This window comes from Gasterosteus aculeatus, chromosome 9, assembly GCF_964276395.1.
Source record: "Gasterosteus aculeatus chromosome 9, fGasAcu3.hap1.1, whole genome shotgun sequence".
Classification (NCBI taxonomy): Eukaryota; Metazoa; Chordata; class Actinopteri; order Perciformes; family Gasterosteidae; genus Gasterosteus; species Gasterosteus aculeatus.
The window spans coordinates 12,161,043-12,176,710 of record NC_135696.1 but is presented as its reverse complement, the minus strand read 5'-3'; the positions used below and the strand labels follow the sequence as shown (position 1 = coordinate 12,176,710).

The 15,668-nt window shown below is 43.2% G+C and overlaps 1 protein-coding gene across 1 annotated transcript in view; it reads right to left on the bottom strand.

Moving 5' to 3' along the window:
* dnah6 (dynein, axonemal, heavy chain 6) overlaps positions 1-15,668 on the bottom strand; it is a 31,607-nt gene that overhangs the window by 10,665 nt on the left and 5,274 nt on the right. The window contains 21 exon segments of the mRNA XM_078080002.1: positions 6,115-6,158; positions 6,160-6,260; positions 6,417-6,548; positions 7,810-7,909; positions 7,911-7,962; positions 8,043-8,190; positions 8,547-8,729; positions 9,291-9,398; positions 10,389-10,580; positions 10,980-11,135; positions 11,302-11,427; positions 11,544-11,654; positions 12,140-12,304; positions 13,137-13,371; positions 13,630-13,726; positions 13,806-13,826; positions 13,829-13,979; positions 14,272-14,391; positions 14,481-14,573; positions 15,026-15,076; positions 15,569-15,668. Of these exon segments, the coding sequence (XP_077936128.1) occupies positions 6,115-6,158; positions 6,160-6,260; positions 6,417-6,548; positions 7,810-7,909; positions 7,911-7,962; positions 8,043-8,190; positions 8,547-8,729; positions 9,291-9,398; positions 10,389-10,580; positions 10,980-11,135; positions 11,302-11,427; positions 11,544-11,654; positions 12,140-12,304; positions 13,137-13,371; positions 13,630-13,726; positions 13,806-13,826; positions 13,829-13,979; positions 14,272-14,391; positions 14,481-14,573; positions 15,026-15,076; positions 15,569-15,668 (2,486 nt within the window).

Sequence of the window (15,668 nt, the reverse complement as noted above, 5' to 3'; positions counted from 1 at the left end):
TAGCAGTGCCCTCAAGCTGTGGAGGTACAGAGACTAAAATACTTGCTGCATCTGCATACTTTCCATTCTCTTTTAGCAAAGCTTAGTTTGTGCTGTTGAGGAAAAGAGAGGCGTGAGGATTTCTAATATTAAAATGCACCTTTAGATATCACTATTTTTTGCTTAACACACAATTTTTCTGCCTGTGTTCGAATTATATCCATGCTTTAATTTTGTCCCCCCCATATAGCTGTTGCTACGAAATAAAATCAATATTTCGTCAATGTCCAGATTGCAGGCTGGCGCAACCGGTAAACTGCAAAGCAGTCAAAGAGAACTTTGGATTCCCACAACTGCGCAGCCCTTAAACTGGGCTCTGGGCTGTTAGTTGTTCGTAGTTGTGACAACTGTGACTAGTTGTTACATGCCAGACGGGGACGGTCTGCATGTGTTCTTGTCGTTCTCCCTCCTGCTCATTGGTTTCTCTCCCCCAGTGATTATGCTGATTGGCCAACTCCAAACACAGGTGGAAAGCAATCAGCAGTTCCGGTGGCAGTCCATAAAGGAAGACTCCTGAGAAGTGAAGTGGGTGTGTTCTGTGCTGCGGGCTGGTGGCCAGTCTTCCTGTACATGAGCTTTAGCTGGCTGCTGGCAAAACTGGAGTTTGGTAAGGTGGAGGTTGAGGACCTTAGTAAGTTGGGGTACCCTGTACATTCTTGCACGTAGGTATACCTTTGTATAGACACACTAGGTGTAGTGGTTGTTGCCTCCTGTGTAACGTTTTCCTTTAGTCCTTTTTAGAGAAGCAGGTAAGGTATTTTGTTTGACTTGTTTTGGATGAAGAGCCAGTGGTGAGCTAGGCCTCGTTTTGTTATATTCATTTCATTTGTTTGGCACAACCTGTAGGTCCCATCTTCCACCATCTCCCTCCCTCTTGTTGGGACCTTTTTGTGTAAGAATAAAAACTAGAAAGACACCTTTTACCCTGACTCTGTCACCTTTCTTTGATTGTTGTTTTACTGTCCTGGAGTCTACAAAAGGGCCGTAACACAAGTGGGGGCTCGTCCGGGATCTTTCCCTTGAAGAAAAGAAAAAGTCGGTAAAAGGGGAAGAATTAATTTGTAGTTTGGTCAACGGTAACCATGAATTTTGACTTGCAGGATTTTATTGTAAATCCAAGTTTTGAAAAAGTTGACTTGTGCCGAAAAGATGATTTATTGTCCATCGCATCCCATTTTGATATAAGCGTTCGAAAGTATAGTCTTAAACGGGACATAAAAGACAAAGTATTAGAACAATTGGTAGAGTTAAAGGTCCTAGCCGTTCCTGTTGGGGAGGATTTTCCAGGTGCGGGTGCTGGAGCTTCCCCTGTTGGAAGCAAGGGTACACCGGCTACTCCTTCGGGTGAAAAGTTTGAACCTGAGGTACCTCCTGCAACCTTGCCCCGTTTTGAACCTTTTTCCCCAGAGCTCCATGTATCCAGTGGGGATGCCAGGCTGAAGGTCCGCCTAGCCCGCCTTCAGCTCGAAGCCCAGGAAAAGGAAATGGTGCGTAAAGCAGACTATGATCTTCAATTACAGGTACGCAGGCTGGAGATAGCGGCTGAAAAAGAAGTCAAGCTGCGTCAGCTGGACATAGAGGCCATGAGAATTGCTGCGGGACCACAGTCGACACACACCTCAAAATCTTCCCATACCAGCCATAACCAACCAGGTTTTGATGTCAGCAAGAACATCGCACTTGTGCCAACATTTCGGGAGTCTGAGGTTGACTCCTACTTCAACGCTTTTGAGAGAATAGCCACTGCCCTGGTCTGGCCCAAGGACATGTGGCCGATATTGCTTCAATGTAAACTGGTGGGTAAAGCCCAGGAGGTTGTGTCATCTCTTTCATTAGAAGAGAGTTTGAAGTATGAAATGCTCAAGGAGGCAATTTTGCGTGCCTATGAGCTCGTGCCTGAGGCATACCGACAAAAGTTCAGGAACCATAAAAAGACTAGTGAACAAACTTTTGTGGAGTTTGCTAGAGAGAAAGGGGTACTGTTTGATAAATGGTGTGCTGCCAGTGAAGTAAAGGATAATTTTGAGTCCCTTCGACAATTAATACTGGTAGAAGACTTCAAGGGCACTTTACCAGAAAAGGTGGTAGTATTCTTAAATGAACAGAAGGTGACGTCTGTGTCAAAAGCGGCAGTCCTAGCCGATGAGTTTGTCCTCACGCATAAGCATGTGTTTGTGTCTTCCTTCCGCTCGAACAGAGAGGCACCGCTACGTCCTATGGGGCAGAGTATTGGCCGTCCACCATTTGACAAGTTTAAGGGACCGCCGTCTCCACCTCGTAGTGATCGGGAGTGCTTTTATTGTCATAAGAAAGGACATGTCATTTCGGATTGTTTTTCTCTGAAGCGTAGACAACAGGTCTCGCCTGGCCCACAAAAGCCAAAAGGCATGGGTCTGATTAAAGGGGTGTCACCACCAGAAGCTGGAATGTCACAACCTGAAGAGGATGGACCTGATGACTGTTTCAAACCCTTTATGTCTGAAGGCTTGGTCTCCTTTACTGGGAACCCTGAAGAACAGCGGCCAGTACGGATGCTAAGGGACACAGGAGCATCCCAGTCTATTATTCGCGAGGGCATCTTACCATGGTCGTCAATATCCTCATGTCGCTCAAGTGTAGTGATTCAAGGTGTTGGAATGAGCTACATACCAGTCCCTCTCCATAGAATTAATGTTCTGTCCCACCTGGTAAATGGGTTCTTTAGAGTGGCTGTATTGCCAGCATTGCCCATTAAAGGGGTAGAGCGAGGTTCAGCCTGCTGATGATACTGGGTCTACCCTCACAAGTCGCGAGGGGGTTGAACTGCCAGCCACCAGGGACGATTACATTGCAGCCCAAAGAGCAGATGTCACCCTGGTGAAATGTTATTCAGCTGTTCTTAGCCAAGAAGAAGCTAAGAGAAAGCAAATGGCCTACTTTCTCGATAATGGCCTGTTGATGCGTCGCTGGACTAGGGGAGGTTCAGAAGAGATGGATTGGAGTGAGACTTACCAGGTCGTGGTACCTACATCCCATCGTTTTCAGGTACTGTCCTTGGCCCATCACCCATGGTCAGGTCACCTGGGGATCACCAAAACCTACGATAGAGTCCTCAGACATTTCTTTTGGCCAGGACTCAAAACTGATGTTAACTATTGTCGTACTTGTCATGTGTGTCAAGTCGTTGGAAAACCGAACCAAGTGATTCCTCCCGCTCCCCTCTGCCCTATTCCAGTAATGGGTGAGCCGTTTGAGAGAATTATTGTCGATTGTGTCGGGCCATTGCCAAAAACTAAGACTGGAAATCAGTTTTTACTAACCGTAATGTGTGCTTCCACTAGGTTCCCCGAGGCCATCCCACTACGAAGGATAACTACCCCAATAATCACAAAGGCTCTGGTAAAATTCTTTTCATTGTTTGGTTTCCCAATTCTCTGAAGGAGGCAAGAGTCAACCCTCTCCTGAAGAAACCCACCCTCAACCCTTCTGAAGAAAACAACTACAGACCGGTCTCTCTTCTTCCCTTCTTGTCCAAAACCCTTGAACGTGCTATCTTTAATCAACTCTCCTCTTATCTCCACTGTAACAACCTCCTTGACCCCCACCAGTCAGGTTTCAAGGCAGGCCACTCTACAGAGACTGCTCTCCTTGCTGTCTCTGAGCAACTCCACACTGCTAGAGCCGCCTCTCTCTCCTCTGTCCTCATCCTTCTGGACCTCTCTGCTGCATTTGACACGGTCAACCACCAGATCCTTATTTCCTCCCTTCAAGAACTTGGTGTCACAGGCTCTGCTCTCTCCCTTCTCTCGTCCTACCTCGATGGCCGCACCTACCGGGTAACCTGGCGAGGATCTGTGTCGGAACCGTGTCCTCTTACTACTGGAGTTCCTCAGGGTTCCGTGCTGGGTCCCCTCCTGTTTTCGCTTTACACCAACTCTCTTGGCGCTGTCATTCGCTCGCATGGCTTCTCTTACCACAGCTATGCCGATGACACCCAACTAATTCTCTCCTTCCCTCGCTCGGACACCCAGGTGGCGGCTCGGATCTCTGCCTGTCTAACTGACATCTCTCAGTGGATGTCCGCCCACCATCTGAAAATCAACCCCGACAAGACTGAACTACTTCTCTTTCCCGGAAAAGATTCGCTTACCCAGGACCTGACAGTCAACTTTGGAAACTCTGTGCTAACGCCCACTTCGACTGCTAAGAACCTCGGCGTCACACTCGACAACCAACTCTCCCTGACTCCCAACATCACTGCGACAACGCGATCCTGTAGATACACGCTCTACAACATCAGGAGAATACGTCCCCTTCTCACTCAGAAGGCAGCGCAGGTACTGATTCAGGCTCTTGTCATCTCCCGCCTGGACTACTGCAACTCCCTCCTGGCAGGTCTCCCTGCCACCGCCATTCGACCTCTGCAGCTCATTCAGAATGCAGCAGCTCGACTGGTCTTCAACCTTCCGAAATTCTCCCACACTACTCCACTCCTCCGCTCTCTTCACTGGCTACCGGTGGCCGCCCGCATCCAGTTCAAAACACTGGTGCTCACGTACCATGCTGTGAATGGATCGGGTCCAGCTTACATCCAGGACATGGTCAAACCCTACATCCCAACCCGCACTCTCCGCTCTGCATCTGCAAAACTACTCGTCCCTCCCTCACTGAGAGCAAAACACTCGACTAGGTCTCGACTCTTCGCTGTCCTTGCGCCGAAATGGTGGAACGCGCTCTCTGAAGACATCAGGACCGCAGAGAGCCTTCACATCTTCCGCCGCAAACTAAAGACACACCTCTTCAGACTCTACCTCGACTAAAGACTAACAAATTGCAGCACTTAAATTGTACTTGTGACGTCACTCATCTATAGCAAATTGTAAATTCGCTTATTTGAGGAAATTGCACTTTCTTGTTTCTTGTTCTCCTGAGTTTGTACCCTATGGTTGAATGCACTTATTGTACGTCGCTTTGGATAAAAGCGTCAGCTAAATGACATGTAATGTAATGTAATGTAATGTCTGCCAAAAGTAGTTCAAACCGATCAAGGCACCAACTTCATGTCAAAAGCCTTTGCCCAAGCACTCGGAACGTTAAACATTAAACATGTGACGTCTAGTCCCTACCATCCAGAAAGCCAAGGGGCACTGGAAAGATTTCACCAGACGATGAAGTCCATGTTGCGAAAACACTGTCACGAATCGGAGAGGGATTGGGATGACAGTGTACCACTAGTTATGTTTGCTGCCCGCGAAGCTGTACAGGAGTCCCTAGGTTTCAGTCCTGCTGAATTAATTTTTGGACATGAGGTTAGGGGCCCTTTGACAGTTCTTAAAGAACAACTAGTCGTACCCGAGCAGAAGGTCCGAAGTATTCCGGACTACGTCCACAAGCTCAAGGAGCGCCTCCAGCTAACTTGTTCTTTAGCTAGGGAGGCCCTGACCTCTTCCCAGGCAAGGATGAAGAGAAGATATGACCAGCGCGCAATCACACATTTGTTTAAGCCAGGTGATAAAGTTTTGATTCTTTTACCTTTATCTGGTTCTGCTCTCTCCACTAAGTTCTCCGGTCCTTATGTAGTGGAGAAGAAGCTCAGTGACACAAATTATGTGGTTCAAACCCCGGACCGCAGGCGAAGAAATAGGGTGTGCCATGTGAACATGATGAAACGCTACCACCTCCGAGAAGTTCACCCAGGGTCATCAGAGGCCCAGGGCGTCTTTCCTAACACTCCCAAGTGCTTTCCGTTCTCCCTGGGAAGGACACACGAAATACAAATGATTAATACTTTCACTCCTCCAAAACACTCCACCATGTACAACCAATTTCACAAGAGCACCCCAAACACAACCTTACACCCTGCCTGAGAGATCTGGACTGAACAACCAGAAACACATAAATACAGCTGATGGGACGATGTGATTGGAGGATGGGAAAACAGGAACCAGCTGTAGGAGATCACGGGAGGGCGGATGAGTAATGAAGACAATTAGCTCCACCTGAGGAGGGTTATCACACACACAGAACACAGACAAGACCGGGGGTCGTAACACTGCGCACTGAGTGTTCATAGCTCTGAATGTGATTGTGTCTCACCTTGGACACATTTGCAGAGGTCCCGGAGATTGAAGACATAATGGTACGCTCAAGCGGCTGTAAATCTCCACTGCTGCATCAACAATCTGACCAGAAGAGTCCTTCGCCGCTTGGGAAAATTCCCTAAAGAAACCGTTCAGGATGGCATGGAGGATGGTTGGGTGGGAAAAGAAAAAGCATGAAAGACAGAATTAAGTTAGATTGATAGTGGGTAGTTGAACTTGTTTGAGAGCGTGATGGAGCAAGCGCCAGTTATATTATACATTCTAGAAAATGATTGATGTGTTGAGTTGTCTCCTCACTTTGTAGATCTGCTTGAGTCTGTGTTCCGACGGTGTGGGAAGACACCGCATACCGAAGTGGCGGATGAAACGGGGGGTCACCTGATTGCGCCCCCCTCCTGGAGGAGCACACGCTGCGGTAATGGTCATTTCCTGGAGTAGAAAGGTGTTGAGGTGTTAAAAATGTTGGCCAAAAAAAAAAGTTGTTATAGCACACAGAAATTATATATATATATGTCATTTCTTTTAGATATTTAGCATTTAGCTGGATGAAATTCTAATCAATTTTCATTGGCCTTTTCTTTATTTTAAAGTAAATTTAATTCATTTGAACGAAAGAATCTCCCTTCCAATCCAATTTAAATAGTACATAACACAGAATATTGTGTCTTCTCTGACAAGTGTCATTTTAGAATCTGGAAAGCAGTAGATAATTAAGTAACTATATACTCATTTATGACAAAAGAATAAGTTGCGTGTAACTCAAAATATCCTGAATGTTTTATCTGTGAAACTCCAGCATCAGCCATGCAGACCAACACATTCAGGTATTTACATTAAACTGTCATACACCCCATGCAGTCTAAAGTGCATCCAGTCTTATGAGTGCCAATAGTTGTATAGCACAGGTTAAAGGCAGGCAGTTATTTCCATACAGAACAAAAATATGGTTTGACTACCTTAACACAAATGCCCACAAGATGGATGGGTTTCTTAGGGACAAACTTCATTAAAAGTCCAATTAAAAAGAAAATGCAGTTGATGCTGACTGTTAAAGAAAACATTTAAGTGCTAAATCTACAATTTTTTTTACTTACGAGAAAATCAATAGGTCATTTAAAAGTCTTTTTTGCCATCTCACCCCATAGTTAATGAGAAAAATAAATAAAAAATACTTTAGCAACTATAAAACGGTCTTGTTTCCAGGATGTGTTTTCTTTAATTACATTTTTAGAAATAGAAAACGTGATTTTAGATATATTAGCTAGTTCGGCCTTCTAATAGCTGATCTCAGTGACTGGAGCACAGAGGTTCTTTGGTAAATTTGACAGCTAACTCTCACCGGATTTTCATCAAGTATGAATAAATATTCACATTTGTACTTTTGAAATGTATATTTATAATTAGATTGTATAGTCGTTGAATGCATATACTTACATCCGTTCCACTTCATTGTGTTGTCTGTGTTTTAAATTTTCTTCGTTTACTTATATGTATTAGGAGAACAAAATGGAAACCGGTGTCAAATTCCACGTATTCATAAGAACACCTGGCCAACAAAGCCGATTCTGATTTTGACTCAACAAAAGCCATATGCTGAATTGTATACAGCCAAAGTCAGATGAGAGTACAAAAAGATTTCATTACTGTCAAAGGCACCTCATGATTGTATCTCCTCTTATATTGTCCATACCTGGATCTTCCTCCAGAAGAACTTGGTTCTGTCATAGAAGCCTGAAAAGTCCTGGAATTGACGCAAGAGTTCAATAGGGGGCTGAGAGCCATATTCATCCAGGCATATTCAGGTCATCTACAAAGACCACTAACTTCTTGTTACCAGGAGCACCTAAAGGAAGGAAAAATGAAATGGATGAGGAGAGAAAGAGGAAAAAGACACTGAATGGCAATGCAACTGCAAGTCAATACCCATAATGTTTTTCCTCTTTTTCTCCTGTTTGGACTCAATAATTTCCTGAGTGCGGGCGGATGAGGTCTTAGCCGAGAAGTTAATGTAGACTGGGAGGTATCCTGCCCTTTCCTGAATACCGTTAAGAAGGCCCCGATCCACCACTGACTGTAAAGGATGCAAAAATACTTCAACAACACCGACACATATGATTCCTTGTCCAACCAGTGACACTGAAAGATCAGTTGAAAAAAAAAATGTCAAGACAAAAAGACAATTCTCTTGGATAACTTTCTTATACAGTGTGGCTTTATGGTATAGCACAACAATACAGCCCTATAGTAAAAACCCAGGAACAATGCCAACAACTCATTCATTTTAAGGGTATCATATGTGGATTTGGAAAAGATCACTATGTCCATTGTATTTCCTGTAATTTGAAGTTCATTTAAATCTGCTTGATTAATGATTTTGAGCTGAACTGAAATAGACTAAGTGACTGTTAAATATTGTGTTTTATGTACCATTTGAAAGTCTGGGCCGCCTTTGTCCAACAGCAGTGCCTCCAACAGGGAGCAGAGAGTGGTCACTTTACTGATGTCCACCTGTTGAATCGCCTGGGTACCGTACTTCACAACGAACTGAAGACCCTTCTCCACATACAGCGAAAACAACTCCAGCAGGTATGTGCTCACTGTGCCTGGGAACTATGCAGACACACGAGTAAGGTTATGCAGTGATCTTTACGTTTATTTATACAATTACTGAGATAAATGGTTGTTCACTTCTTTGCCAGGAGTTAGGTGAGAAAATTACACCACTGCCGTGAGTGTCTGCTAAATGAAGCCAGGACAGATAGCTGAGCTTGGCATAGATGAATGGACACAGATAGTTAGACTTCTTCACTTAGTTAGTTGGTTCATTTGTTCGTGTAATCACAAATCTCCCAGACAAAGCACCACAAAAGTGCTTTGCTTGCCAAAAAAAAAAGAAATGTATCTAAATGAAGCGCTTTGAATACTCAAAGGTGGGAGATACGTGTAGAGAGATGACGGGAAAGGGCAGACAGAAGAAGGCCGGACATATGACCAAATAATACAGCATCAATGAATGGACTATTCTCAGCCAATTAGACATTAGCACAGAGAAAGAGGGAGAAACGTTTAAATTTGAGGGGAGAGATAATTTGAGTCATAATTTGAGTCACAAAAAACCTTCTGTCATTTCAAATACTGTTATAGAGATGACGGAGATACAACATGTACAACCTTGGTTCCTAGACCCTTGATCCATGTCTGGACATAAGGCATCCATTTGAGCTCATTTGGGTCGATATATAGCATCCCACAGCGACTGACAGTGGCTGGAGAGGCATATGCAACATGTGTGTGTGTCATGTGGTAACAAAATATGTTTTTCATAAATTAGTGTATAGTTTTTACAAGAGTTTTTTATTTTGCAAATAATCTTAGGTGTTCTGCAAATTGAGTTTGTGGGTGAGCTAATTGAGTGAAAAACTAAAACCATCAAAATTGTGCTTAAGAAATCCAGAAAAACTGTAATTGGGATATCAACACTGCACTCCTCCAAAATAAAGCATTCCATTTGGAAACCAAGAAACAATATTATCCAAATATCGCAGACAGGAGAAAATACCTCAATCTGGTGGAAATAGTAAAAACTATACTATACTTTTTATTAAGCCAGTGCTGTGGATTAAAATGTAAATACAGTAAAACATATATAAGCATATGATGTGTTGAGCAGATAGCATATTGTATGTTTCAAAGCTGTGTCCCTTTGTGTAATAAGCGGTGTCAGCAGAAGAAGAAGAACCACCAACGGATCGACTATCTACTCCATACGCCACTATGTTTATAAAGTGATCATAATAAATTAAAACTGACATATATATAACTGTGAAAAAACATTAACAATTAATAATGTAATTATAAGATCCTCTATCAGAGTGAAAGTAATAGCATCCCTTTTATTTGCATATGAAACAACAAATGTAAACTTTATTACATGGTTAATGTAACAAAAACACACCAAAACCTTTTATTAAACTGGGAATTGACTTATAACACAAATGAGCATCTGCACTTTAATTGGCGCTGGAACGTCACTGCTTGTGTAATAGTGCCATCTAACAGTATCAGTCAGCAGGTACAGTTGGATTGAGTTTAAGCATTCCTGAGCTCACCAATGTTATATTTATCGTGAGAAAAAGCAGAATCATTGCTGAGTCACATGAAAGTGAAGAAGTGCAGGGGAACAAATTAAGGAACAAATTATAAAAACAGAGTGATTCAACAAGTAATGAAACGAGATAGTAACACAAGTAATGCAAAGTGTGTGCATTACAGATACAGAAGCGGTGTGTCATGGCTGACCTTGTAGTCAAGTCCATCTGAGCAGTTGAAGACCACACACTGAATGGCCAGGGCCTTAGCCAAGTCCTTGGTGGTCTCTGTTTTGCCCGTACCTGCTGGCCCGGCTGGTGCTTCTCCAAGGTCTAATTGGAGAGCCCCCATCAGACACAAATAGCAACGGTCCTGAGCAGAGTGAGCAATAAAAGGCAAATCGAGTAACAGTGACAAACACAATATGCAGCATTTGTGTTTGCCATTTTAATTACTCACTGCTGTCTATCTACAATTGGACACACATTCTATAGGCCACACCAGCTCCATCTAGTGGTTGTGTAGCTTGTTGTCTTGGATGTTTGTGTTTTTGCAGGTTCACAAATAATCTGAATGAGGTAAAACGATCATGTAGCCTTGCGGCTGGTGAAGGTTTTTGTAATTGAGGACAGGAAATGTGTTCCCAGTTTGTCTTCACTGCAGTTTGCATTCAACATAATGCAAACAGTTTGTGGTACACAGCTATAAAAATGAATGTTGGCACAGGACAAGGCAGGTGTGCCTGAGTACCAATATGTATTCATGTGTTACCGTGAGCGGTGTTATAACCAGTCGAGGACAGGCTCCCAGATATTCATAGCCGTAAATGTAAGTGGACAGAGCCATTTTGGCAACACAGTTGTCCTGGTCCAGGTCCCAATAGTAGCGCAACTGCCTCTGCCATTCAAAGTTATCCCCGTTATCCACCTAAAATAGAGGAATCAAGTTACTTTAAGGTAGTGAGTTATAACATAACATTGTCTCATCACCTGAAAAATCCTCCTTTAATATTTGTGGACCTATCGTACAAAGTCAAGGACAGAAAAGTATACAAACTCATTGATGGTTTCTGTGTGTGTTTGTACTCTTGTACCTTCTGGCGGACTAGATCTGTGACAATATCTCTGGCATGGACATCGATGGTGATGAGGGCAGTGATGATATTACGGTGCAAAGTAGGCAGCTGTCCTCGAACCATTGCCGCCAAGGCATTCAGCCTCTGCAATACACAGGTATTATTAATAATCTTAAATTACAAAAATAAAAGCAAAAGGGCAAAGAAAATCGATTTGTTTGTGGAGAAGGCAAGTAGTAAAGTTAGTTGGTGTAGTTTACATCAAAGTTAGTCAGTTTAAATTCCTGCAAGGCAGCAAAGTGGTCGTGGTCTCCATCCAGGCCAGCATCCATGTCTTTGCACCACATCAACTGGGAGATGGTCAGCACCACCTAGTGGGCGCATTAAAATGGAGCAAGCGTCCATCTGAAATGATAGAAAGGACTAGCGTGTTGGAGCGGGACCTCTTTGTGTCAGTAGTCACAAACAGACAAACCAATGTAAAAGGTGTTACCGAGGTTTTGCACTCGGCACACAAGACCATCCGGTGAGAGAGGAGTAATGAATAAGGAATAAGAGGAGGGACATTCAGTTGAAAGCAATCTGTTACTCCAATGTGAGATGCTAGCTAGTTCTACACAATGTAACTTTAATATCTTGGTTTCCTAGATGAAGCTCTAGGAAAAATCACAATGAGTTCCATGGTCTAGGAAAACAAAATATCTGTAAACCTGATATGTATGTTTGAGATACAAACCCCATGGATAATTATACTCAAGACAGAATATCTCAGGTATCTGTCATTTATTTAAAATATATAAAAAGTAATGTTTCATTACTGTTGAGTGTGTGTGGATGTGTGTCTGTGGTTGTGTACCTGCGATGGATGTCCGGCCACCACCCATTCCTCTCTAGACTTCACCTGGTAGTCAGCGATGGCAGCCTTACTGAGGGAGCGCAACGAGTTGAACATAGCCTCCTCCACCTTGCAAAGCCAATCCTCTGCATTGCCTTGTGCCTTAAGACCTTTAGTCAAAGCCACCTAAAAAGACAAACAGAAGAACAACATCAGTTTTCATCTGTTGTTAAGGGCTAACTGGGAGTCCTGTGTCCAATGTACACTCCTTTCATTTGATCATTGGACTGCAATAGCAACAAATCACCCATTAGTGATCACGACTCACAAGCTAAACGTGCATAATAGGCACTGGCGCCATAAGTGTGTTTCCCAAAAAAGTGTCACTCAGAAAGCCACATACCAACCAACAACAGAATCTAAAAGACCACAGAGAAACATAAAACGGACTACGAGGTGACTGAAAAGCACAACAGGAATAACAGCTGCAATGAGACAATCAGGACGTGTAATGTAGCTCGCAACTGCAATCAGTGCAAGGAAATCTGCTACTGCTACTTAAATTATTATTCATCATGCTTCCTACAGACTTTGAGGCATCAAACACAATTAGATCACAACAATTGCCTTGTTATTATTTACGATTGGATAATCTAGTTTGAGTAATCTATTTGACTAATATGAAATCTTTTGGGATGAGTTGAGTGCACGACAAATACCTCAAACCAACCAATTCTTAACAAATACTATGAATGATTCATTTCAGAATTAGTGCTTACAAGCGTTTTGGCATCATTTGATGACTTGCTTTATTATTGCACTGGCATAGGGCTGCCAGGTAGGACAATGGTGGTGTCAAATAAGATGGTTGACAGTGTTAACTATTGTCATAGTTTATACACCAAGGAAGGTAGCATATGAGTGCAATTCACTTATGCTCTCAGCAAGGACGGAAAGAAGATAATAACAACTTATATAAAAGAGCATGACGACCAAAAGGTGTTGACGTTGCTCAAACCTCACCTTCTCTCCATCAGGGGGAAACCATGTTCAGGATGTCTTGCCTGTAGACTGTTTCCTGTTCTCCAAAAGCCAGCATAGTTCCTTTTTTGGTCCCAGAAGATTTGGGTTGCAAAGCAAACTCTAGCCGGGTAATGGCATCAAAACACTTCAGAAGGTGGGGCTGCACTGCCTGGGGGTTTCTTGTCTGAGCCAAGAGCTTCAGCAGCTCGTCATTAGATAAGAAGTAGAACCTGTGAGGATAGAGGAGTTATCAATCAGAGCATTTAACACAACACGCCAGGTTCAAGATTATATTTTTTATCACCCAGTGTTCACTTGGGAGAGAGGTGTGGAGTAACAACTATCAACCTGTCAAGAGAGACCACCCGTTAGATGCATTTTAAATTGTGTTTGTGCATTGGGGGGGGGGGGGGGGGGGGGGTGATTAAGAAGAAGATGTAGTATGATGTAAAAGCTGTATTTATAGCATTTAGAGCATGTATTTATACCTGGGAAAAATGACTCTCTTGGACTCCAGGTAGTCTGCCAGACACTTCTGTATCTCATCCAGAAGAGTGTTGTTGTTTTGAAAAGTCTCCAACAGATCTGCATCATGTAAACAGTTTTGTGAATCTGACTGTCCTACCATGTCTTATTTTTCCTACAATGTTTTAAGGCTACCTACCAGGCTGTGTGGCTGCTTCAAGGGCCTCGTATTGGCCTTTGCCATTACCTCCTTCCATGACTTGCCCACCTTTTGAAACATCTTGGACTCAGCTAGCAGCTGCCTTTTGATGTCTGGGGCCACAAAAATACTCCCTAGATACAGCCAGTTCCTTTGACATGTAAGCCACTCATCCTGGTCAGACAGAAAGAAAATGTAAGCGGTAAAAGCCAATTATGATACCTCGGATTACAGTTTATTTACAGGTATATATCCCACATGAATAGCACTCATATATTTTGAAAGCAAAATATATTTCGCAAGTACTTTGTATTCTCATCTGAAGCCACTAGGGAGCACTACTGTTTAACATTTGACACCAAAGTCCAGATCTGCGAGAGAATTTTTTTGGAGAAAAGCCACTACAATCTAAGAATGAGTCACTTGGGGCCAAATTCAAGATCCCTGCTCTTTTGAAAACCTTTACCAGGGTTTGGTTGAAGAGGGTCAGCTGTCTCAGCAATTTGTCCACCCTATACTTGACGGGAGCCACGTAGCGAGAAGATGACAAAGTGCCTACATTGATGATGCTGTCATCTAAGAGGACCTTTAGAGTAAAACAACAATAATAGCACACACATTAGTACTGAAACTAGTGTGTGCTTTAAAGCCTCTGTGTGTGCTGCATGCTACCACCTGGATATCCTCTGTGCCTCCCAAGATGAAGCTCTCTTTAGAATCCCCGTGAGACAGCACAGTGAAATCTGTATTCCTCCAAACCTCCTCCACCTACATGTCTCATTGAAGGGGCAAAGGGTAATGGTTTACGTTAAAGTTTTAAAAATCTGCACGGTGGAAGCAAGGATTACTAGAAAAAGAAAACCTGGTGATTGACTTTAATTGGCTATTATTATACAGAGATATATGCCACTTTATCTCATATTCTTTTATTCCAAATTGCCCCATGTAGCAACAATCAGCCCTGTAAACCTTAAAAGTTACAACGACACACCAATTTTCCTAATGTTCACAAGAAATATGAATTACGCTTTATGGAAAGAATCTTTGCAAATGTAAAAATAGCTAAATTCTCTGTAAGCTCTGTTAGTTGTAATTTTTGAGTCATCAAATTGGCTGTGTGGGCATCAAAATCTCATAATTGAAAACAAATAATATTCAACAGACAGGAAGGTAGAGTGTACACCACTATTGCATTTGCACAATCGTGTAGTTCCATGCACCTTTGCAACAATGCGCTCCACTGATGCCTCTCCCGAAGCCTGTGCTGACACCTACAAGTCAAGGGGTGTTAATCCTGTTTATTCAGACCGGACAAGATACACAAACAAGATAATAAGAATAAGCAGCTTGTGTACTTCTATCGTTAATCTCCCTTTGAGGTCAAAATACTAAAAAAACACTACTTCGTGAGGCATAGGGTAGATCATTTGTTCTTTTTCCAACTTAAAGAAACTACACAGTCAGCCCGCGGTGGAAGCCAGCCGCCATCAACACGCACGCAGGAGACCCGGTGCCTCCACAGGGGAGAACCAGTTCCAGCACTGCGCTGGACAGACTGTCAGACCCTGCTGCAGTAAAATGAAATGTTTTCTAAAGGGCGTCTCAGAAACGCCACTGTTTTGTCCACATGGGCCGCCAAAGTGAACAAGGACATTCCGGAAAGGAAAAGTTTCTTGTAATAACTTAATAACAGTCATCAGTAACAGTAGTGCCACAACTACAGCAAGAAGAGGGCCATTGTGTAGGCTTTAAGCATGTGTTACCTCCTGTATCTTCATGCCATAGGAGAAGATGTTGAGCTCCTCCGGAGGAGCAGCCACGGTAAGCTCCTTCTTATTCAGGGAGATCCCCATGACAGACTCC